General features: G+C 71.7%; 1 protein-coding gene across 1 annotated transcript in view; it reads left to right on the top strand.

Annotated features, from left to right (window-relative positions):
• The first annotated feature begins 1519 nt into the window (after nucleotides 1–1519).
• The window catches only part of LOC125431381 (28S ribosomal protein S34, mitochondrial-like), a 25062-nt gene continuing 4393 nt past the window's right edge, over nucleotides 1520–22188 (top strand). Inside the window, exons 1-5 of the mRNA XM_048494142.1 lie at nucleotides 1520–1658; nucleotides 1819–1857; nucleotides 5031–5354; nucleotides 8190–8232; nucleotides 10888–10983. Coding sequence (XP_048350099.1) covers nucleotides 1554–1658; nucleotides 1819–1857; nucleotides 5031–5354; nucleotides 8190–8232; nucleotides 10888–10983 — 607 coding nt within the window. The 5' untranslated portion in view covers nucleotides 1520–1553. The remainder of the gene's footprint in view (nucleotides 1659–1818; nucleotides 1858–5030; nucleotides 5355–8189; nucleotides 8233–10887; nucleotides 10984–22188) is intronic.

Raw genomic sequence — 22188 nt, forward strand, 5'->3', positions numbered from 1 at the left:
ACCTTAAGAGTCTAGCAAGATTTTCGGGGTATGAGCTTTCAAGACTCAAAGCTTCCTTAGACACAAGGTGACTCTCCAAAGCTTACGTCCTGAAATCCTGTTGGGTCTGTAAGGCGCTGCTGGGCTCGAATCTAGGTCTTCTACTTCAAACTAACACTGACACCCTGTTAAAAACAATGCGCCTCTTGGCTTCACACTCCCTGTGACCAAATTCGTGGTAGCGCAACCTGTTTTTGCTTGTGGCTGAACGTAGTTGGCCCTGCCTTTTCTCTCTTTCCCTTCTTGCGGCTGATTTTTCTTATGCTTGTTCTGTTCTCACGGACAGGTGCACTGAAACGGTGTGGAGAAATCAGGTGGTAGAGGCCTTCCCAGATGGCACCATGCAGGGGGCAGGGGTGGGAGTTGTGTGACTGGGTTTGATTCCGACTGGGAAACTCGCTTGTGAAAGAGGAAACGGTTGCTCTCGTTTGGGGGTGCTTGAAGTCTCTCCTCGTAGGGCATGGATTCCAGACCTTTTACTATTGTGGTTGCCCTCCTCTGTTCCAGCTGGTCAACGTCCTTCTTGAATTGCGGTGCCCAGAACTGTACACAATATTCCAGGTGAGGTGTAACCAATGCAGAATAGAGAGGTACTAGACACTCGATCTAGACACTACACTGCTATTGATAACAGGCCAGAACTGCATGGGCTTTGTTTATGTGAGACCTTGGTAGGATTTCACTCCTGTTCTTGTCCATGACTGTCAAGTGCTGGCAGGGGTCTGATTCAGTGGAGCTCCACACATGGACTCTGCTTCTGGCTGTCCCTGGAGCTCCTCGGAGACCGCCTCTGTCTGGCCAGTGTTGTGTTGGAACTGATGACATACCTCTCTTGTGGCCCTTTCACTCCCATGCCTTTCTCAACGGATGGCTTAGTGAAAAAAGTGCATACACCCCAACATCATGGAGAGTTCCAGTCCCCAAGAGGGAAGTCTCACTATAGGGCGGAGGGAGACAATGAGACAGGGCAGAAGCCTGTGTGGTTCCTCAGGGGTTTGAAGCAGGAACCGAGAAGGGTGCTCTGGTGAAAATAAACCTGCAAGTAATAATGGAGGTGTGGGCAAAGGGCAGCAGATAGGGCTACTATCTCAAAGCAAGGAATCCCTTTCAGCAGCCACTGAAGCACAGACCCCGTGGGCAACATGATAATGGCCAGTGGAGAAAGTGGGCAGCATGAGAGTGGGGACTATGAACTGGGTGTTTGGACTTAGGGACACAAAAACCAAAGAGGTGCTCCGTAGTTTAGTGGGAGCCTGGTGGTCTGCAGGTGTTGGTGTGATGGAATGCTGGACTGGGAGTCAGCTGTGTGGCATCAGGGTCCACGAGTGCCACACCTGTCCCAGGTCAGCGAGGAGGTCGTAGGCTGAACTCGGGGTCTGTAAACGAGGGCGGAGCGATGAGAAGTGTGGGGGCACGAGGGGCAGCTCGACCACAACGGAGGGGGGGGGGGCAGCGTGAAAGCCGCGTGATCCCCCGCTCTGACCGGCGCCCCTCCCACCCAGCGACACGTGTGGATGGAGGAAGAACAGGCCACGGCCCCACACCGCCTCCTGTATTGGCTCAGCCATGTGACGTCTGAGGCGCCGCAGCCAATCGGCTGCGACCTCCGGGGTGCACAGGTGAGTCCGCGTCGAGGTTGCCACGCCCTCCTCGCCTGCCATTGGACGGGCCGGGCAGAGGGGCGGGGAGAAGCGGAGGGTTCTCAATGGCGCCGGCAAATCGTGGCCGAGGGGAGGCAGGTGGAGGCTCTCATGCCGTCTCTCTGTCTTTTCTTTGCAGGAGCCTACTCTGCAGGGGCGGCGGCCGGAGGAAGACTCGGTGAGGGCCCCTTCTCTGCGCGGCGCGTGTGGCAGGCAGCCGGGGCCAGCGCAGGTGTGGGCGGGGCGGGCAGGAGCGTGCCTGTAGGAGCGCAGGGCAGGCAGGGCTGTCCGGGGAAGGGGCCCGGGGGCCGCCGCGAGAGCCTCGCTGCTTCCTGGTCGTGCGACCCACGGGAGCGACAGAGGAGGGTGTGGGGTTGGATGTCGGTTCGCCGAGGTCGCGTGCCTGTGGGAGCCAGTCACATTGTCCCTCCTGGTAGGGGGCGAGGGGGAGGCGGCGCGGGCAGCACCAGGGCGCCCAGGAATCCCGCCCGACTCTTGGCGCGGTCGGCGGTCTGGAAGCCCCCGGGAGCGTCAGGGTGTTTCCTGGGTACCTGCTTGATCACAGTGGCCACTCCAACAGACATTGGGGCCTCCACTGCTCAATTCGGGCCAGTGACATTTGCCAGCAGAAGTGTGTGCTCAGAGCAGAGGTGTTCCTCCCATTGGGCAAAGTGGACAGTTGCCCAGGGTGCCCCCTTGTGAAGGGCGCCAAAAACTGCAGGTTCGTTTGTGGGATGTTTTTGTATTTTTAGTGTCTTTCCGTTTTTGGCCTGCAGAGGGCACAGTTTTTAGGTTAACAGCACCACAATTTCAGGGATTTTTCAGGAGACTCTCCTGATGATACCACCCAGGTTTGGTTTAGGGAGTCCAAAGTTATGGACTTCCAAAGGGAGTGCCTCCATCCTCCATTGTTTCCAATGGGAGCTAATAGGAGACGGGGGCTACACCTTTGAGGGTCCATAACTTTGGACCCCCTGAACCAAACTTCACCAAACCTGGGTGGTATCATCAGTAGGGTCTCATAAAGATACTCTGATTCCAAAGTCCCCAAAGGATGAAGGGTGGGGAGGACTCCAGTCACAGTCCATTTCAACTCCAGAGTTTCTGTGCGGGTTCTCCAGGTATCAGACCTGACTGTCTTGTCTTCTGAGGAGAGTTCATTCCAGCTACAGAATGAACATGACTGGCCCCAGGCCAAGAAGTTCGCCACCACTGCCCTATAGGGTTCTCGGGGAAAGAGACGTGCAGAGGCGACTTGCCATTGCCTGCCTCTAAGTTCTATGAGTATGGAGCCATAATGCCCTCTCCCTATGGCCTGTCATTAAAAAAAGCAGCACCAGGGCCAGCTCAGGACATGGCAAGGCTACCCCCCCTCAAGACCCCACTTCTCCCCCCCCCCCGTGCCCATCCTCTCGCCAACCTCCAAGTCCCCTCCACCCTCCCCTTCCAACGACCAGGAACTCCCCCCCCCACTCACTGGCAACCCCGCAAAGTGGGTGCCAACGCGCAGAAACGACTCCAGCCTTATGCAAGGACGAATTGCCGGAAGTTAAGATTGCACGGCACTCTGCTTGTTTTCCTACCCCTTGGGCGAAGATGCCCGGTGCACCCCCATAAACGGCCCCTGCGGAAACTCCCACCATCCCCTCGGGTGTTCCGCTCAGCACGGCTGCTCCGCTCAGCGCTTTGCTGGGGCCTAAATCCAGAAAATAGGCAGCTAACACAGGCCGAGCCGTATTTCTGAATGAAACATTTTTTGTTTCTGCTTTGGAAGTGTCCCCACCCGGACAATATACTGGAGGGACCGCCCTTGCTCAAAGCGCAGGCGCAAGTCAAGGAGGTGAGAAAGCTCGATTAAAGAGGGGATGGGGGCCGAGTGGTTACTTGGTCTAAGGTCCGGCATACCATTGTGTGCAAGGAGAAATTTTGGCAAGGATTGCTGACTGCTAGGATCAGGGTCTCAAAAGCTGCTCCTATTAAATGCAGATTTAGACCTGACTTGGATGGCCCGAGGTAGCCCGGACTCGCTGGATTGGGAAGCTAAGCAGACGCCCATTTGGTGCTGAATGAGAGACCACCAAGGAATACTATGCAGAGGAAGGGAATAGCTGACCACCTCTTTTAGTCTCTTGCCTTGAGACCCCTTGAAGGGTTCACCAGCAGTCAGCTGTGACTTGGCTGGCCCCAGGTAGCTGGAACTTGTTAGATTGGGAAGCTAAGCAGACCCTATTTCAGTGATGGCGAACCTTTTCGAGACAGAGTGCCCAAATTGCAACCCAAAACCCACTTATTTATCACAAAGTGCCAATCGGGCAATTTAACCTGAATGCTGCAGTTTTCGTTTAGAAAAAACTAGTTGGCTCCCTTTTCCTCCACCCCACCCACTTGAGCAGGGGCCAGCCTGCTCGAGCCTCCAGCAAATCCTGCCTGCACCGCTCTGTGCCTCTCTAGCATCACAGCTTCCTCTGCGCCCCCCCCCCCCCAGGCAGAAGCCACCTGGAGCACAGGCACCAGGCCCACCAGCCGAGTCCTCCCTGCTCACCACGGTGCATGCATGTCGTGCCCAGGCCAGCCTAGATGTGTGTGTGTGTGGGGGGGTTATTTTCCACCCCCCACATGATGAACTCTGTGTGTGCGTGCCCACAGAGAGGGCTCCAAGTGCCACCTCTGGCACCCGTGCCATAGGTTCGCCATCACTGCCCTATTTAGTTGTGGATGAGAGACCACCAAGGAATACTATGCAGAGAAAGGGAATAGCGGACCACCTCTGTTAGTCTTTTGCCTTGAAAATCCCATAAGGGGTTCACTATCAGTCAGCTGTGACACTTGACAGACACACACACACACACACACACACACACACACACACACACACACAAAATTTAAGCCCTTCTGTGCCCAGTGAGATCCGTGGACTTTGAAAGGTTCAGTTCTGCTTGGGAGTGCCCTGTTAGTCTCTGTTTCCAGTGGTCACTCTTTGCTTGGGAAGCAAAAGGGAATTGAAAAATAAACATATATGGAAGCTTGCTGGGATAACCTTGGGACAGTCACACACTGCTTGGCCTACCTCACAGGGCTGGCCTTGCACTGTTGTCCTCTTTTGTATTCGAAGTCCTTTGTCTGTTGGATGTCTTGTACTGTGCGATTACATGTTTCCTCTTTCTGTAGTCTGTAATCTGTCTTGCGCTTCAGTAAGGTGAGCTATAAATGAATAAAAGTACTGGAGACTCATGTAAGCTACTCTGCGCCACTGTTTATGAGAAACGGGGTGTATAAATGAAGCTAAATAAGAGGGCCACAGAGACTGTATTTCCCAGCATCAGTATTACTTTTCCTGTTGTTGTTTCATAGATAGCCATGGCTCGCAAGAAACTTTACCGCCCCATCGCAGCCATGGCCAAGAAGATCCGAGAGTACAGGGCTTTGAAAAACCAACCCCGAGACTCTCAGCGCTTTGCCCTGGACTATGAGACCATGACCCGTCCCTTTACAGGCAAGCGTCTGCCTGCACTGGCTTGGGAGGATGTGAGGAACGAAAATCGGCTCTTCACCCTGCTGTGCCGGCTGCATCATTTTGGCATCGGGCGCATGGTGACGCGCAAATCTTGGGTGTGGGAATTTGATGAGCCGTGCTACTGGGTCATCACCAGCATAAAAGTGGATTATACCGCTGAGGTGAGTGCTATTGGCCTGCAGGAAATGGAGAAAGGTAGGAAGAAAAGGTCCTTTTCTTCTGTTTGCTCCACCGTCTCTTCTACATTTGGGGAGAGTGCCTGGACTTTTAGAATGGTAGGGGGCCTCTTCAAGACGTGCATTTAATCCTCAGCATCTCCAGTAACAGCTGCCATTGGAGATTGCCCCCCCCCCCCCCCCGGGCAGAAATGTTTGCAATCAAGAGTGAATATTACTAACACTGACAGACTGCTGCTTTGACATGTGAGAAAGCAACGTCACATACTTTCCACGATTCAAGAGAGGATTTGAACCGTGGTATCTCCGTCCACGTCTGACTGCTGCAGAACTCGCCCTCTGCATTAGCCCTGGAAAGAAAATACACAACTGTTTCTTTTACTTATTTATTGGCACAGTTGATAGCCTGCCTTTCCGGCTGAGGCTCCAGGTGGATAACCCAGGGTCATTACAAACCCTAAGAACAGACATCCAGTAAGCAATGTAATAAGAACATAAGAACATAAGAACAAGCCAGCTGGATCAGACCAGAGTCCATCTAGTCCAGCTCTCTGCTACTCGCAGTGGCCCACCAGGTGCCTTTGGGAGTTCACATGTAGGATGTGAAAGCAATGGCCTTCTGCGGCTGTTGCTCCCGAGCACCTGGACTGTTAAGGCATTTGCAATCGCAGATCAAAGAGGATCAAGATTGGTAGCCATAGATTGACTTCTCCTCCATAAATCTGTCCAAGCCCCTTTTAAAGCTGTCCAAGTTAGTGGCCATCACCACCTCCTGTGGCAGCATATTCCAAACACCAATCACACGTTGCGTGAAGAAGTGTTTCCTTTTATTAGTTCTAATTCTTCCCCCCAGCATTTTCAATGAATGCCCCCTGGTTCTAGTATTGTGAGAAAGAGAGAAAAATTTCTCTCTGTCAACATTTTCTACCCCATGCATAATTTTATAGACTTCAATCATATCCCCCCTAAGACGTCTCCTCTCCAAACTAAAGAGTCCCAAACGCTGCAGCCTTTCCTCATAAGGAAGGTGCTCCAGTCCCTCAATCATCCTCGTTGCCCTTCTCTGCACTTTTTCTATCTCTTCAATATCCTTTTTGAGATGTGGTGACCAGAACTGAACACAGTACTCCAAGTGTGGTCGCACTTCACGGCTTTATATAAGGGCATGACAATCTTTGCAGCTCTTATTATTATCAATTCCTTTCCTGATTATCCCCAGCATAGAGTTTGCCCTTTTTTTCACAGCTGCCATACATTGAGTTGGATATCTCATGGAACTATCAATTAAGACGCCTAAATCTCCCTTTCCTGGTCTCAGACTGATAGCACTGGACCCTGTAGCGTGTATGTTAGGTTTGGATTTGGTGCCCCTATGTGCATCACTTTGCATTTTATTACATTGAACTGCATTTGCCATTTCTTAGCCCACTCACCTAATTTATCAAGGTCCGCTTGGAGCTCCTCGCAATCCTTTGTGGTTCTCACCACCCTACATAATTTGGTATCATCTGCAAACTTGGCCACCACGCTACCCACCCCTACTTCCAGGTCATTTATGAATAGGTTAAAGAGCACTGGTCCCAATACGGATCCTTGGGGGACACCACTCCCCACATCTCTCCATTGTGAGAATTTCCCATTTACACCCACTCTTTGCTTCCTGTTTCTCAACCAGTTTTTAATCCATAGGACTTCCCCTCTTATTCCTTCATTGCTGAGTTTTCTCAATAGTCTCTGGTGAGGAACTTTGTCAAAAGCCTTTTGGAAATCCAAGTAGACAATGTCCACTGGTTCCCCCTTATCCACATGCCTATTTACATCCTCAAAGAACTCTAGTAAGTTTGTAAGACAGGATTTGCCTCTGCAAAAGCCATGCTGACTCTTTCTCAGCAGGTTTTGCTTTTGTACATGTTTTATAATTTTATCTTTAATGACAGATAAATCTGTCATTGGGATTGCAAAAATCTAAGACCAAGCCAAAACAAAACATGACATAACATCACATGTTGAACAATGCAAAAATTACATAGTAGGATAATACATGCATCAATCAACAGACAATAGATGCTATATAAAGTTGTACAGTCTAGAGTTCCTGTCCTTTTAGCAAAGCGTCCTTCTGAACCATTTCATTACAGTACAGTGTGAAAAACCACTGCAGAATAATTCAGTTTTGCCTACTTTGATGAAAACCAGGAGAGCAGGAGCTTTCCTGACTTTCTCAAGCACGCCATTCGGTAGCATAGGGGGCCATAGCGGAGAATGCCACTGAATGGGCAGTTGTTGATTTTGCCTATTTGTGGGATGGCACCGTCAGGAGGCCATGCTCAGGTGAGTACAGCATAGGAGGCCAGGTGGTCTAACAGTTTTGAGGGGCCACGCCCATGAAGGGCTTTGTATGTGGAAGCCAGTATGTTGAACTGAACCTGGTCACTGATAAAACAGCCATTGGCTTGGCTGCGGAATGGGAGTAATATGCATGCTCCTCCTGGCTTCTGGTAAAAGCTAAGCTGCGGCATTCTGCATCAGCTGGATTTTCCAAGTTGACTTTGAGTAGCAACTGACCTAGTAGCCTCATCTTGATGTCTCCGTAGCATGGATCCAGATGAGCCAACTCGAGAGAGGGGCTGGAAGTTGGAAGGGTGCGTTTTCTGAAGCTGCGTGAACTTGCTTTTCCAGCTGTCATGATGAATCCAGTATGTCCCCTAGTTTCTTAACCAAGCCCGCAGCGTCCAGCTGAACCCCGTCAGAGTCGGGAGGCGCGGTGTCATTTGAGATCTCTACCTTCCTAACCAGCATTACTTCTGTGCCCTGTTACAGAATATGGATCACGGAAAAGCATGGGGCTATCTAACATTCAGAGGTAAGGAAAACACAAAAAACCCTCCTATGGTCACAGATGGAGAAAGTTCCATGAAGAAACTTAAGCTAGGGGACCATCATTTTGCAGTCAGTGGGATTCTCTTTGACCTGAAAAGCTGGGGAATTTTGCATTTTTATCTAGCATTGCCCACATACTTCCAAGTGCATTAGAAGGGCTAGAAACGTGTTTTTAACTATACAAAACTGCATTTTGTGCCAAGTACGAAACTGTGTGTGTGTGTGGTATACACGTCCTTTGGTTTTTTACTCAAGTTGAATTACAGCACCTTTCAGCTAGCACAGGAATGTGCGTAGTAATCAGTAGAAATCACCTCTCAGCCATGTTAGTTATGGGAGCTGATCTTGCTGGAATGTTTTTTTTTTTTTTAGCAAGCCTTTATTGGCATAGACAACAGTACAACAGTAATAAAAAAACGGATTAAAAAGCATATACAATACAGGAAATAAATGTTAGATCAAAGGAAATCTACTGGCGTTTAGTAATTTCCAGGAGAAAGTCTGCCACTATCATACAGAGAGAAGGTTCAGGATTGTCCAACAAGTAGTGTAATCTAATTAAATCGGGGAGATCGGGTAAATGTAAAGGAGTAAGATTCACATACTTGGATCTGATTTCCTTGAATCTGCGACAGTGTAGTAATTGGTGGGCCAGAGATTCAACTGAGCCATCATTACATGGGCACAATCTTTTAGCCTTTTCTTGCTTATTAAATCTGCCATATAACAAGGCAGAAGGCATAACATTAAACCTGGCGAGCATTATGGCTCTCCTTTGAGCAGGGTTTATTAAGCAATACAGGCAGTTTGCCAAGTGGCCCCGTTCAAATGGGAGAGAAAAATACAGGGGGAACACGTTTTCTTGGCTGCAGTGATTAGGGTAGAGAACTCTCTATCCAACAGTTGACCTTTTAATTTTCTATAAGCTGCTGAATAGGACAAAGGGCAAAGTGAATCCACTGACAGTCCAATAGAGGCCATTGTTTCTTCAATTATGGAAAACCAGGGGTTGGAATGGGTGTCAGAGAGCAGGCGGTGGACCCGGGAATTACAGTCCGAGAGAACATGAATTCGCAGCCAGAATCTAAAAGCCCTCAGCCAAGCGGCTGATTCCAATAAGTTTTGACCTAACTCCAGACAAAGGGCTGCATAGGGCACGCAATTTGGGAGTCCAGTTATCTTATGAAAAAAATTGGATTGAAGAGAATTCAAGGAGTGGTTAATAGCTTGAATCCAAATTGGGACCTGGATAAAGCAATCTCAAGGCGACTTTGGCATTGAAAAACTTGAGGGCAGGAGGGATAAAGGAGTGGCCAGTGCTGTAAAAGAAATGTAGTAATGCTGACATACTGTTAGATGTAGCTAGGAGAGCGGCCTTCCTCTGGGTTGCCCATGAAAGATTAAAGGAGAATTAGAGGCCAAGGTATTTATAGCACTTAACCTGTTCAATTTGGGTGCTTTTCATTGCCCATGTGAGCTTCTTAAAAGCACCTAGAGAAGACCAATACCTTGGTTTTTTCATAATGAATTGTCAGTCTGTTGGATTCACAGTAATCCACACAGCGCTTCATTAAGCGTCATCTGCATAGAGCAGAATTGATACATGGGATGTACCCAGTTTTGGGGCATGGCTGTTCACTGCTGAGAGAGCAGAGGGGAGGTCACTTAAGAAAAGATTGAAGAGAGTGGGGGCCAGGACGCAGCCCTGTTTGGACTTCTTTGGAAATTGGAATACTGTCTGTCAAAAGGCCTTCAGAACATCTTGATCCGGCAACTGGCATTTGTGTGCAGTTGCCTAATTAAGAACAAGAGTCTGGCATCAATGTTGATGGCAGCCAGTTTTGCCCAGAGAAGTTCTCTTGGCACAGAGTCAAAGGCAGCCCTTAAAATCAATAAAGGCAGCATAGAGTTTGTTATCTGCATTGATTGAGTATTTACTGGCTAGGTGTAATAGCACCAAGGCGTGGTCCAGAGGAGATTTCCCCTTGCGAAAGCCTATTTGTTCAGCCCCCAACTGCACCAGAGTGGGAAAGCCACAGCTGAAGTTTCTTCAGTAACAATTTACCATAAATCTTCCCTATCACTGAGAGGAGGCTGATGGGGTGGAAGTTGGTGGGTTCTGAATGACTTCCTTTTTTATGGATGGGAAACACAGTCGCAGACAGCCAAGTCTTGGGTAGGATACCTGAGCTGTTTACTTGGGTAAAAAGAGTGGCCAGGATAGGGGCCCACCAATGTTCCATGAAGAAACTTAAGCTAGGGGACCATCAGTTTGCAGTCAGTGGGATTCTCCTTGACCTGAAAAGCTGGAGACTTTTGCATTTTTATCTAGCATTGCCCATATACTTCCAAGTGCATTTTAACTATACAAAACTGCATTTTGTGCCAAGTACGAAACTCTGTGTGTGTGTGTGTGTGTGTGTGTGTGTGTGTGTGTGGTATACATGTCCTTTGGTTTTTTTTACTCAAGTTGAATTACAGCACCTTTCAGCTAGCACAGGAATGTGCATAGTAATCAGTAGAAATCACCTCTCAGCCATGTTAGTTGTGGGAACTGATCTTGCTGGAATGTGAAATTGTCTACTGTACTTCAAAATATATAGTTTGTAACATTCTTATTTGGTCTGCTTGTTTTTAGGCCAGACGGACAACACACTGCAAGAAATTCTGAAGGTTATGTATCATGATTGGCGCATGGTTCCTAAGCATGAGGAGGAGACTTTTGGGGGGGGGGGTGCGGGGGGGGGGGGGTGGGGGGGCGGGGGGGCGGGGGGGGGGGGGGGTGGGGGGGGGGGGGGGGGGGGGGGGGGGGGGGTTGGGGGGGGGGGGCTTGGGGGGGCGGGGGGGTGGGGGGGGGGGGGGGGGGGGGGGGGGGGGGGTGGGGGGGGGGGGGGGTGGGGGGGGGGGGGGGTGGGGGGGGGGGGGGGTGGGGGGGGGGGGGGGTGGGGGGGGGGGGGGGTGGGGGGGGGGGGGGGTGGGGGGGGGGGGGGGTGGGGGGGGGGGGGGGTGGGGGGGGGGGGGGGTGGGGGGGGGGGGGGGTGGGGGGGGGGGGGGGTGGGGGGGGGGGGGGGTGGGGGGGGGGGGGGGTGGGGGGGGGGGGGGGTGGGGGGGGGGGGGGGTGGGGGGGGGGGGGGGTGGGGGGGGGGGGGGGTGGGGGGGGGGGGGGGTGGGGGGGGGGGGGGGTGGGGGGGGGGGGGGGTGGGGGGGGGGGGGGGTGGGGGGGGGGGGGGGTGGGGGGGGGGGGGGGTGGGGGGGGGGGGGGGTGGGGGGGGGGGGGGGTGGGGGGGGGGGGGGGTGGGGGGGGGGGGGGGTGGGGGGGGGGGGGGGTGGGGGGGGGGGGGGGTGGGGGGGGGGGGGGGTGGGGGGGGGGGGGGGTGGGGGGGGGGGGGGGTGGGGGGGGGGGGGGGTGGGGGGGGGGGGGGGTGGGGGGGGGGGGGGGTGGGGGGGGGGGGGGGTGGGGGGGGGGGGGGGTGGGGGGGGGGGGGGGTGGGGGGGGGGGGGGGTGGGGGGGGGGGGGGGTGGGGGGGGGGGGGGGTGGGGGGGGGGGGGGGTGGGGGGGGGGGGGGGTGGGGGGGGGGGGGGGTGGGGGGGGGGGGGGGTGGGGGGGGGGGGGGGTGGGGGGGGGGGGGGGTGGGGGGGGGGGGGGGTGGGGGGGGGGGGGGGTGGGGGGGGGGGGGGGTGGGGGGGGGGGGGGGTGGGGGGGGGGGGGGGTGGGGGGGGGGGGGGGTGGGGGGGGGGGGGGGTGGGGGGGGGGGGGGGTGGGGGGGGGGGGGGGTGGGGGGGGGGGGGGGTGGGGGGGGGGGGGGGTGGGGGGGGGGGGGGGTGGGGGGGGGGGGGGGTGGGGGGGGGGGGGGGTGGGGGGGGGGGGGGGTGGGGGGGGGGGGGGGTGGGGGGGGGGGGGGGTGGGGGGGGGGGGGGGTGGGGGGGGGGGGGGGTGGGGGGGGGGGGGGGTGGGGGGGGGGGGGGGTGGGGGGGGGGGGGGGTGGGGGGGGGGGGGGGTGGGGGGGGGGGGGGGTGGGGGGGGGGGGGGGTGGGGGGGGGGGGGGGTGGGGGGGGGGGGGGGTGGGGGGGGGGGGGGGTGGGGGGGGGGGGGGGTGGGGGGGGGGGGGGGTGGGGGGGGGGGGGGGTGGGGGGGGGGGGGGGTGGGGGGGGGGGGGGGTGGGGGGGGGGGGGGGTGGGGGGGGGGGGGGGTGGGGGGGGGGGGGGGTGGGGGGGGGGGGGGGTGGGGGGGGGGGGGGGTGGGGGGGGGGGGGGGTGGGGGGGGGGGGGGGTGGGGGGGGGGGGGGGTGGGGGGGGGGGGGGGTGGGGGGGGGGGGGGGTGGGGGGGGGGGGGGGTGGGGGGGGGGGGGGGTGGGGGGGGGGGGGGGTGGGGGGGGGGGGGGGTGGGGGGGGGGGGGGGTGGGGGGGGGGGGGGGTGGGGGGGGGGGGGGGTGGGGGGGGGGGGGGGTGGGGGGGGGGGGGGGTGGGGGGGGGGGGGGGTGGGGGGGGGGGGGGGTGGGGGGGGGGGGGGGTGGGGGGGGGGGGGGGTGGGGGGGGGGGGGGGTGGGGGGGGGGGGGGGTGGGGGGGGGGGGGGGTGGGGGGGGGGGGGGGTGGGGGGGGGGGGGGGTGGGGGGGGGGGGGGGTGGGGGGGGGGGGGGGTGGGGGGGGGGGGGGGTGGGGGGGGGGGGGGGTGGGGGGGGGGGGGGGTGGGGGGGGGGGGGGGTGGGGGGGGGGGGGGGTGGGGGGGGGGGGGGGTGGGGGGGGGGGGGGGTGGGGGGGGGGGGGGGTGGGGGGGGGGGGGGGTGGGGGGGGGGGGGGGTGGGGGGGGGGGGGGGTGGGGGGGGGGGGGGGTGGGGGGGGGGGGGGGTGGGGGGGGGGGGGGGTGGGGGGGGGGGGGGGTGGGGGGGGGGGGGGGTGGGGGGGGGGGGGGGTGGGGGGGGGGGGGGGTGGGGGGGGGGGGGGGTGGGGGGGGGGGGGGGTGGGGGGGGGGGGGGGTGGGGGGGGGGGGGGGTGGGGGGGGGGGGGGGTGGGGGGGGGGGGGGGTGGGGGGGGGGGGGGGTGGGGGGGGGGGGGGGTGGGGGGGGGGGGGGGTGGGGGGGGGGGGGGGTGGGGGGGGGGGGGGGTGGGGGGGGGGGGGGGTGGGGGGGGGGGGGGGTGGGGGGGGGGGGGGGTGGGGGGGGGGGGGGGTGGGGGGGGGGGGGGGTGGGGGGGGGGGGGGGTGGGGGGGGGGGGGGGTGGGGGGGGGGGGGGGTGGGGGGGGGGGGGGGTGGGGGGGGGGGGGGGTGGGGGGGGGGGGGGGTGGGGGGGGGGGGGGGTGGGGGGGGGGGGGGGTGGGGGGGGGGGGGGGTGGGGGGGGGGGGGGGTGGGGGGGGGGGGGGGTGGGGGGGGGGGGGGGTGGGGGGGGGGGGGGGTGGGGGGGGGGGGGGGTGGGGGGGGGGGGGGGTGGGGGGGGGGGGGGGTGGGGGGGGGGGGGGGTGGGGGGGGGGGGGGGTGGGGGGGGGGGGGGGTGGGGGGGGGGGGGGGTGGGGGGGGGGGGGGGTGGGGGGGGGGGGGGGTGGGGGGGGGGGGGGGTGGGGGGGGGGGGGGGTGGGGGGGGGGGGGGGTGGGGGGGGGGGGGGGTGGGGGGGGGGGGGGGTGGGGGGGGGGGGGGGTGGGGGGGGGGGGGGGTGGGGGGGGGGGGGGGTGGGGGGGGGGGGGGGTGGGGGGGGGGGGGGGTGGGGGGGGGGGGGGGTGGGGGGGGGGGGGGGTGGGGGGGGGGGGGGGTGGGGGGGGGGGGGGGTGGGGGGGGGGGGGGGTGGGGGGGGGGGGGGGTGGGGGGGGGGGGGGGTGGGGGGGGGGGGGGGTGGGGGGGGGGGGGGGTGGGGGGGGGGGGGGGTGGGGGGGGGGGGGGGTGGGGGGGGGGGGGGGTGGGGGGGGGGGGGGGTGGGGGGGGGGGGGGGTGGGGGGGGGGGGGGGTGGGGGGGGGGGGGGGTGGGGGGGGGGGGGGGTGGGGGGGGGGGGGGGTGGGGGGGGGGGGGGGTGGGGGGGGGGGGGGGTGGGGGGGGGGGGGGGTGGGGGGGGGGGGGGGTGGGGGGGGGGGGGGGTGGGGGGGGGGGGGGGTGGGGGGGGGGGGGGGTGGGGGGGGGGGGGGGTGGGGGGGGGGGGGGGTGGGGGGGGGGGGGGGTGGGGGGGGGGGGGGGTGGGGGGGGGGGGGGGTGGGGGGGGGGGGGGGTGGGGGGGGGGGGGGGTGGGGGGGGGGGGGGGTGGGGGGGGGGGGGGGTGGGGGGGGGGGGGGGTGGGGGGGGGGGGGGGTGGGGGGGGGGGGGGGTGGGGGGGGGGGGGGGTGGGGGGGGGGGGGGGTGGGGGGGGGGGGGGGTGGGGGGGGGGGGGGGTGGGGGGGGGGGGGGGTGGGGGGGGGGGGGGGTGGGGGGGGGGGGGGGTGGGGGGGGGGGGGGGTGGGGGGGGGGGGGGGTGGGGGGGGGGGGGGGTGGGGGGGGGGGGGGGTGGGGGGGGGGGGGGGTGGGGGGGGGGGGGGGTGGGGGGGGGGGGGGGTGGGGGGGGGGGGGGGTGGGGGGGGGGGGGGGTGGGGGGGGGGGGGGGTGGGGGGGGGGGGGGGTGGGGGGGGGGGGGGGTGGGGGGGGGGGGGGGTGGGGGGGGGGGGGGGTGGGGGGGGGGGGGGGTGGGGGGGGGGGGGGGTGGGGGGGGGGGGGGGTGGGGGGGGGGGGGGGTGGGGGGGGGGGGGGGTGGGGGGGGGGGGGGGTGGGGGGGGGGGGGGGTGGGGGGGGGGGGGGGTGGGGGGGGGGGGGGGTGGGGGGGGGGGGGGGTGGGGGGGGGGGGGGGTGGGGGGGGGGGGGGGTGGGGGGGGGGGGGGGTGGGGGGGGGGGGGGGTGGGGGGGGGGGGGGGTGGGGGGGGGGGGGGGTGGGGGGGGGGGGGGGTGGGGGGGGGGGGGGGTGGGGGGGGGGGGGGGTGGGGGGGGGGGGGGGTGGGGGGGGGGGGGGGTGGGGGGGGGGGGGGGTGGGGGGGGGGGGGGGTGGGGGGGGGGGGGGGTGGGGGGGGGGGGGGGTGGGGGGGGGGGGGGGTGGGGGGGGGGGGGGGTGGGGGGGGGGGGGGGTGGGGGGGGGGGGGGGTGGGGGGGGGGGGGGGTGGGGGGGGGGGGGGGTGGGGGGGGGGGGGGGTGGGGGGGGGGGGGGGTGGGGGGGGGGGGGGGTGGGGGGGGGGGGGGGTGGGGGGGGGGGGGGGTGGGGGGGGGGGGGGGTGGGGGGGGGGGGGGGTGGGGGGGGGGGGGGGTGGGGGGGGGGGGGGGTGGGGGGGGGGGGGGGTGGGGGGGGGGGGGGGTGGGGGGGGGGGGGGGTGGGGGGGGGGGGGGGTGGGGGGGGGGGGGGGTGGGGGGGGGGGGGGGTGGGGGGGGGGGGGGGTGGGGGGGGGGGGGGGTGGGGGGGGGGGGGGGTGGGGGGGGGGGGGGGTGGGGGGGGGGGGGGGTGGGGGGGGGGGGGGGTGGGGGGGGGGGGGGGTGGGGGGGGGGGGGGGTGGGGGGGGGGGGGGGTGGGGGGGGGGGGGGGTGGGGGGGGGGGGGGGTGGGGGGGGGGGGGGGTGGGGGGGGGGGGGGGTGGGGGGGGGGGGGGGTGGGGGGGGGGGGGGGTGGGGGGGGGGGGGGGTGGGGGGGGGGGGGGGTGGGGGGGGGGGGGGGTGGGGGGGGGGGGGGGTGGGGGGGGGGGGGGGTGGGGGGGGGGGGGGGTGGGGGGGGGGGGGGGTGGGGGGGGGGGGGGGTGGGGGGGGGGGGGGGTGGGGGGGGGGGGGGGTGGGGGGGGGGGGGGGTGGGGGGGGGGGGGGGTGGGGGGGGGGGGGGGTGGGGGGGGGGGGGGGTGGGGGGGGGGGGGGGTGGGGGGGGGGGGGGGTGGGGGGGGGGGGGGGTGGGGGGGGGGGGGGGTGGGGGGGGGGGGGGGTGGGGGGGGGGGGGGGTGGGGGGGGGGGGGGGTGGGGGGGGGGGGGGGTGGGGGGGGGGGGGGGTGGGGGGGGGGGGGGGTGGGGGGGGGGGGGGGTGGGGGGGGGGGGGGGTGGGGGGGGGGGGGGGTGGGGGGGGGGGGGGGTGGGGGGGGGGGGGGGTGGGGGGGGGGGGGGGTGGGGGGGGGGGGGGGTGGGGGGGGGGGGGGGTGGGGGGGGGGGGGGGTGGGGGGGGGGGGGGGTGGGGGGGGGGGGGGGTGGGGGGGGGGGGGGGTGGGGGGGGGGGGGGGTGGGGGGGGGGGGGGGTGGGGGGGGGGGGGGGTGGGGGGGGGGGGGGGTGGGGGGGGGGGGGGGTGGGGGGGGGGGGGGGTGGGGGGGGGGGGGGGTGGGGGGGGGGGGGGGTGGGGGGGGGGGGGGGTGGGGGGGGGGGGGGGTGGGGGGGGGGGGGGGTGGGGGGGGGGGGGGGTGGGGGGGGGGGGGGGTGGGGGGGGGGGGGGGTGGGGGGGGGGGGGGGTGGGGGGGGGGGGGGGTGGGGGGGGGGGGGGGTGGGGGGGGGGGGGGGTGGGGGGGGGGGGGGGTGGGGGGGGGGGGGGGTGGGGGGGGGGGGGGGTGGGGGGGGGGGGGGGTGGGGGGGGGGGGGGGTGGGGGGGGGGGGGGGTGGGGGGGGGGGGGGGTGGGGGGGGGGGGGGGTGGGGGGGGGGGGGGGTGGGGGGGGGGGGGGGTGGGGGGGGGGGGGGGTGGGGGGGGGGGGGGGTGGGGGGGGGGGGGGGTGGGGGGGGGGGGGGGTGGGGGGGGGGGGGGGTGGGGGGGGGGGGGGGTGGGGGGGGGGGGGGGTGGGGGGGGGGGGGGGTGGGGGGGGGGGGGGGTGGGGGGGGGGGGGGGTGGGGGGGGGGGGGGGTGGGGGGGGGGGGGGGTGGGGGGGGGGGGGGGTGGGGGGGGGGGGGGGTGGGGGGGGGGGGGGGTGGGGGGGGGGGGGGGTGGGGGGGGGGGGGGGTGGGGGGGGGGGGGGGTGGGGGGGGGGGGGGGTGGGGGGGGGGGGGGGTGGGGGGGGGGGGGGGTGGGGGGGGGGGGGGGTGGGGGGGGGGGGGGGTGGGGGGGGGGGGGGGTGGGGGGGGGGGGGGGTGGGGGGGGGGGGGGGTGGGGGGGGGGGGGGGTGGGGGGGGGGGGGGGTGGGGGGGGGGGGGGGTGGGGGGGGGGGGGGGTGGGGGGGGGGGGGGGTGGGGGGGGGGGGGGGTGGGGGGGGGGGGGGGTGGGGGGGGGGGGGGGTGGGGGGGGGGGGGGGTGGGGGGGGGGGGGGGTGGGGGGGGGGGGGGGTGGGGGGGGGGGGGGGTGGGGGGGGGGGGGGGTGGGGGGGGGGGGGGGTGGGGGGGGGGGGGGGTGGGGGGGGGGGGGGGTGGGGGGGGGGGGGGGTGGGGGGGGGGGGGGGTGGGGGGGGGGGGGGGTGGGGGGGGGGGGGGGTGGGGGGGGGGGGGGGTGGGGGGGGGGGGGGGTGGGGGGGGGGGGGGGTGGGGGGGGGGGGGGGTGGGGGGGGGGGGGGGTGGGGGGGGGGGGGGGTGGGGGGGGGGGGGGGTGGGGGGGGGGGGGGGTGGGGGGGGGGGGGGGTGGGGGGGGGGGGGGGTGGGGGGGGGGGGGGGTGGGGGGGGGGGGGGGTGGGGGGGGGGGGGGGTGGGGGGGGGGGGGGGTGGGGGGGGGGGGGGGTGGGGGGGGGGGGGGGTGGGGGGGGGGGGGGGTGGGGGGGGGGGGGGGTGGGGGGGGGGGGGGGTGGGGGGGGGGGGGGGTGGGGGGGGGGGGGGGTGGGGGGGGGGGGGGGTGGGGGGGGGGGGGGGTGGGGGGGGGGGGGGGTGGGGGGGGGGGGGGGTGGGGGGGGGGGGGGGTGGGGGGGGGGGGGGGTGGGGGGGGGGGGGGGTGGGGGGGGGGGGGGGTGGGGGGGGGGGGGGGTGGGGGGGGGGGGGGGTGGGGGGGGGGGGGGGTGGGGGGGGGGGGGGGTGGGGGGGGGGGGGGGTGGGGGGGGGGGGGGGTGGGGGGGGGGGGGGGTGGGGGGGGGGGGGGGTGGGGGGGGGGGGGGGTGGGGGGGGGGGGGGGTGGGGGGGGGGGGGGGTGGGGGGGGGGGGGGGTGGGGGGGGGGGGGGGTGGGGGGGGGGGGGGGTGGGGGGGGGGGGGGGTGGGGGGGGGGGGGGGTGGGGGGGGGGGGGGGTGGGGGGGGGGGGGGGTGGGGGGGGGGGGGGGTGGGGGGGGGGGGGGGTGGGGGGGGGGGGGGGTGGGGGGGGGGGGGGGTGGGGGGGGGGGGGGGTGGGGGGGGGGGGGGGTGGGGGGGGGGGGGGGTGGGGGGGGGGGGGGGTGGGGGGGGGGGGGGGTGGGGGGGGGGGGGGGTGGGGGGGGGGGGGGGTGGGGGGGGGGGGGGGTGGGGGGGGGGGGGGGTGGGGGGGGGGGGGGGTGGGGGGGGGGGGGGGTGGGGGGGGGGGGGGGTGGGGGGGGGGGGGGGTGGGGGGGGGGGGGGGTGGGGGGGGGGGGGGGTGGGGGGGGGGGGGGGTGGGGGGGGGGGGGGGTGGGGGGGGGGGGGGGTGGGGGGGGGGGGGGGTGGGGGGGGGGGGGGGTGGGGGGGGGGGGGGGTGGGGGGGGGGGGGGGTGGGGGGGGGGGGGGGTGGGGGGGGGGGGGGGTGGGGGGGGGGGGGGGTGGGGGGGGGGGGGGGTGGGGGGGGGGGGGGGTGGGGGGGGGGGGGGGTGGGGGGGGGGGGGGGTGGGGGGGGGGGGGGGTGGGGGGGGGGGGGGGTGGGGGGGGGGGGGGGTGGGGGGGGGGGGGGGTGGGGGGGGGGGGGGGTGGGGGGGGGGGGGGGTGGGGGGGGGGGGGGGTGGGGGGGGGGGGGGGTGGGGGGGGGGGGGGGTGGGGGGGGGGGGGGGTGGGGGGGGGGGGGGGTGGGGGGGGGGGGGGGTGGGGGGGGGGGGGGGTGGGGGGGGGGGGGGGTGGGGGGGGGGGGGGGTGGGGGGGGGGGGGGGTGGGGGGGGGGGGGGGTGGGGGGGGGGGGGGGTGGGGGGGGGGGGGGGTGGGGGGGGGGGGGGGTGGGGGGGGGGGGGGGTGGGGGGGGGGGGGGGTGGGGGGGGGGGGGGGTGGGGGGGGGGGGGGGTGGGGGGGGGGGGGGGTGGGGGGGGGGGGGGGTGGGGGGGGGGGGGGGTGGGGGGGGGGGGGGGTGGGGGGGGGGGGGGGTGGGGGGGGGGGGGGGTGGGGGGGGGGGGGGGTGGGGGGGGGGGGGGGTGGGGGGGGGGGGGGGTGGGGGGGGGGGGGGGTGGGGGGGGGGGGGGGTGGGGGGGGGGGGGGGTGGGGGGGGGGGGGGGTGGGGGGGGGGGGGGGTGGGGGGGGGGGGGGGTGGGGGGGGGGGGGGGTGGGGGGGGGGGGGGGTGGGGGGGGGGGGGGGTGGGGGGGGGGGGGGGTGGGGGGGGGGGGGGGTGGGGGGGGGGGGGGGTGGGGGGGGGGGGGGGTGGGGGGGGGGGGGGGTGGGGGGGGGGGGGGGTGGGGGGGGGGGGGGGTGGGGGGGGGGGGGGGTGGGGGGGGGGGGGGGTGGGGGGGGGGGGGGGTGGGGGGGGGGGGGGGTGGGGGGGGGGGGGGGTGGGGGGGGGGGGGGGTGGGGGGGGGGGGGGGTGGGGGGGGGGGGGGGTGGGGGGGGGGGGGGGTGGGGGGGGGGGGGGGTGGGGGGGGGGGGGGGTGGGGGGGGGGGGGGGTGGGGGGGGGGGGGGGTGGGGGGGGGGGGGGGTGGGGGGGGGGGGGGGTGGGGGGGGGGGGGGGTGGGGGGGGGGGGGGGTGGGGGGGGGGGGGGGTGGGGGGGGGGGGGGGTGGGGGGGGGGGGGGGTGGGGGGGGGGGGGGGTGGGGGGGGGGGGGGGTGGGGGGGGGGGGGGGTGGGGGGGGGGGGGGGTGGGGGGGGGGGGGGGTGGGGGGGGGGGGGGGTGGGGGGGGGGGGGGGTGGGGGGGGGGGGGGGTGGGGGGGGGGGGGGGTGGGGGGGGGGGGGGGTGGGGGGGGGGGGGGGTGGGGGGGGGGGGGGGTGGGGGGGGGGGGGGGTGGGGGGGGGGGGGGGTGGGGGGGGGGGGGGGTGGGGGGGGGGGGGGGTGGGGGGGGGGGGGGGTGGGGGGGGGGGGGGGTGGGGGGGGGGGGGGGTGGGGGGGGGGGGGGGTGGGGGGGGGGGGGGGTGGGGGGGGGGGGGGGTGGGGGGGGGGGGGGGTGGGGGGGGGGGGGGGTGGGGGGGGGGGGGGGTGGGGGGGGGGGGGGGTGGGGGGGGGGGGGGGTGGGGGGGGGGGGGGGTGGGGGGGGGGGGGGGTGGGGGGGGGGGGGGGTGGGGGGGGGGGGGGGTGGGGGGGGGGGGGGGTGGGGGGGGGGGGGGGTGGGGGGGGGGGGGGGTGGGGGGGGGGGGGGGTGGGGGGGGGGGGGGGTGGGGGGGGGGGGGGGTGGGGGGGGGGGGGGGTGGGGGGGGGGGGGGGTGGGGGGGGGGGGGGGTGGGGGGGGGGGGGGGTGGGGGGGGGGGGGGGTGGGGGGGGGGGGGGGTGGGGGGGGGGGGGGGTGGGGGGGGGGGGGGGTGGGGGGGGGGGGGGGTGGGGGGGGGGGGGGGTGGGGGGGGGGGGGGGTGGGGGGGGGGGGGGGTGGGGGGGGGGGGGGGTGGGGGGGGGGGGGGGTGGGGGGGGGGGGGGGTGGGGGGGGGGGGGGGTGGGGGGGGGGGGGGGTGGGGGGGGGGGGGGGTGGGGGGGGGGGGGGGTGGGGGGGGGGGGGGGTGGGGGGGGGGGGGGGTGGGGGGGGGGGGGGGTGGGGGGGGGGGGGGGTGGGGGGGGGGGGGGGTGGGGGGGGGGGGGGGTGGGGGGGGGGGGGGGTGGGGGGGGGGGGGGGTGGGGGGGGGGGGGGGTGGGGGGGGGGGGGGGTGGGGGGGGGGGGGGGTGGGGGGGGGGGGGGGTGGGGGGGGGGGGGGGTGGGGGGGGGGGGGGGTGGGGGGGGGGGGGGGTGGGGGGGGGGGGGGGTGGGGGGGGGGGGGGGTGGGGGGGGGGGGGGGTGGGGGGGGGGGGGGGTGGGGGGGGGGGGGGGTGGGGGGGGGGGGGGGTGGGGGGGGGGGGGGGTGGGGGGGGGGGGGGGTGGGGGGGGGGGGGGGTGGGGGGGGGGGGGGGTGGGGGGGGGGGGGGGTGGGGGGGGGGGGGGGTGGGGGGGGGGGGGGGTGGGGGGGGGGGGGGGTGGGGGGGGGGGGGGGTGGGGGGGGGGGGGGGTGGGGGGGGGGGGGGGTGGGGGGGGGGGGGGGTGGGGGGGGGGGGGGGTGGGGGGGGGGGGGGGTGGGGGGGGGGGGGGGTGGGGGGGGGGGGGGGTGGGGGGGGGGGGGGGTGGGGGGGGGGGGGGGTGGGGGGGGGGGGGGGTGGGGGGGGGGGGGGGTGGGGGGGGGGGGGGGTGGGGGGGGGGGGGGGTGGGGGGGGGGGGGGGTGGGGGGGGGGGGGGGTGGGGGGGGGGGGGGGTGGGGGGGGGGGGGGGTGGGGGGGGGGGGGGGTGGGGGGGGGGGGGGGTGGGGGGGGGGGGGGGTGGGGGGGGGGGGGGGTGGGGGGGGGGGGGGGTGGGGGGGGGGGGGGGTGGGGGGGGGGGGGGGTGGGGGGGGGGGGGGGTGGGGGGGGGGGGGGGTGGGGGGGGGGGGGGGTGGGGGGGGGGGGGGGTGGGGGGGGGGGGGGGTGGGGGGGGGGGGGGGTGGGGGGGGGGGGGGGTGGGGGGGGGGGGGGGTGGGGGGGGGGGGGGGTGGGGGGGGGGGGGGGTGGGGGGGGGGGGGGGTGGGGGGGGGGGGGGGTGGGGGGGGGGGGGGGTGGGGGGGGGGGGGGGTGGGGGGGGGGGGGGGTGGGGGGGGGGGGGGGTGGGGGGGGGGGGGGGTGGGGGGGGGGGGGGGTGGGGGGGGGGGGGGGTGGGGGGGGGGGGGGGTGGGGGGGGGGGGGGGTGGGGGGGGGGGGGGGTGGGGGGGGGGGGGGGTGGGGGGGGGGGGGGGTGGGGGGGGGGGGGGGTGGGGGGGGGGGGGGGTGGGGGGGGGGGGGGGTGGG

The sequence above is a fragment of the Sphaerodactylus townsendi genome, linkage group LG04 (genome assembly GCF_021028975.2).
Source record: "Sphaerodactylus townsendi isolate TG3544 linkage group LG04, MPM_Stown_v2.3, whole genome shotgun sequence".
Lineage (NCBI taxonomy): Eukaryota > Metazoa > Chordata > Lepidosauria > Squamata > Sphaerodactylidae > Sphaerodactylus > Sphaerodactylus townsendi.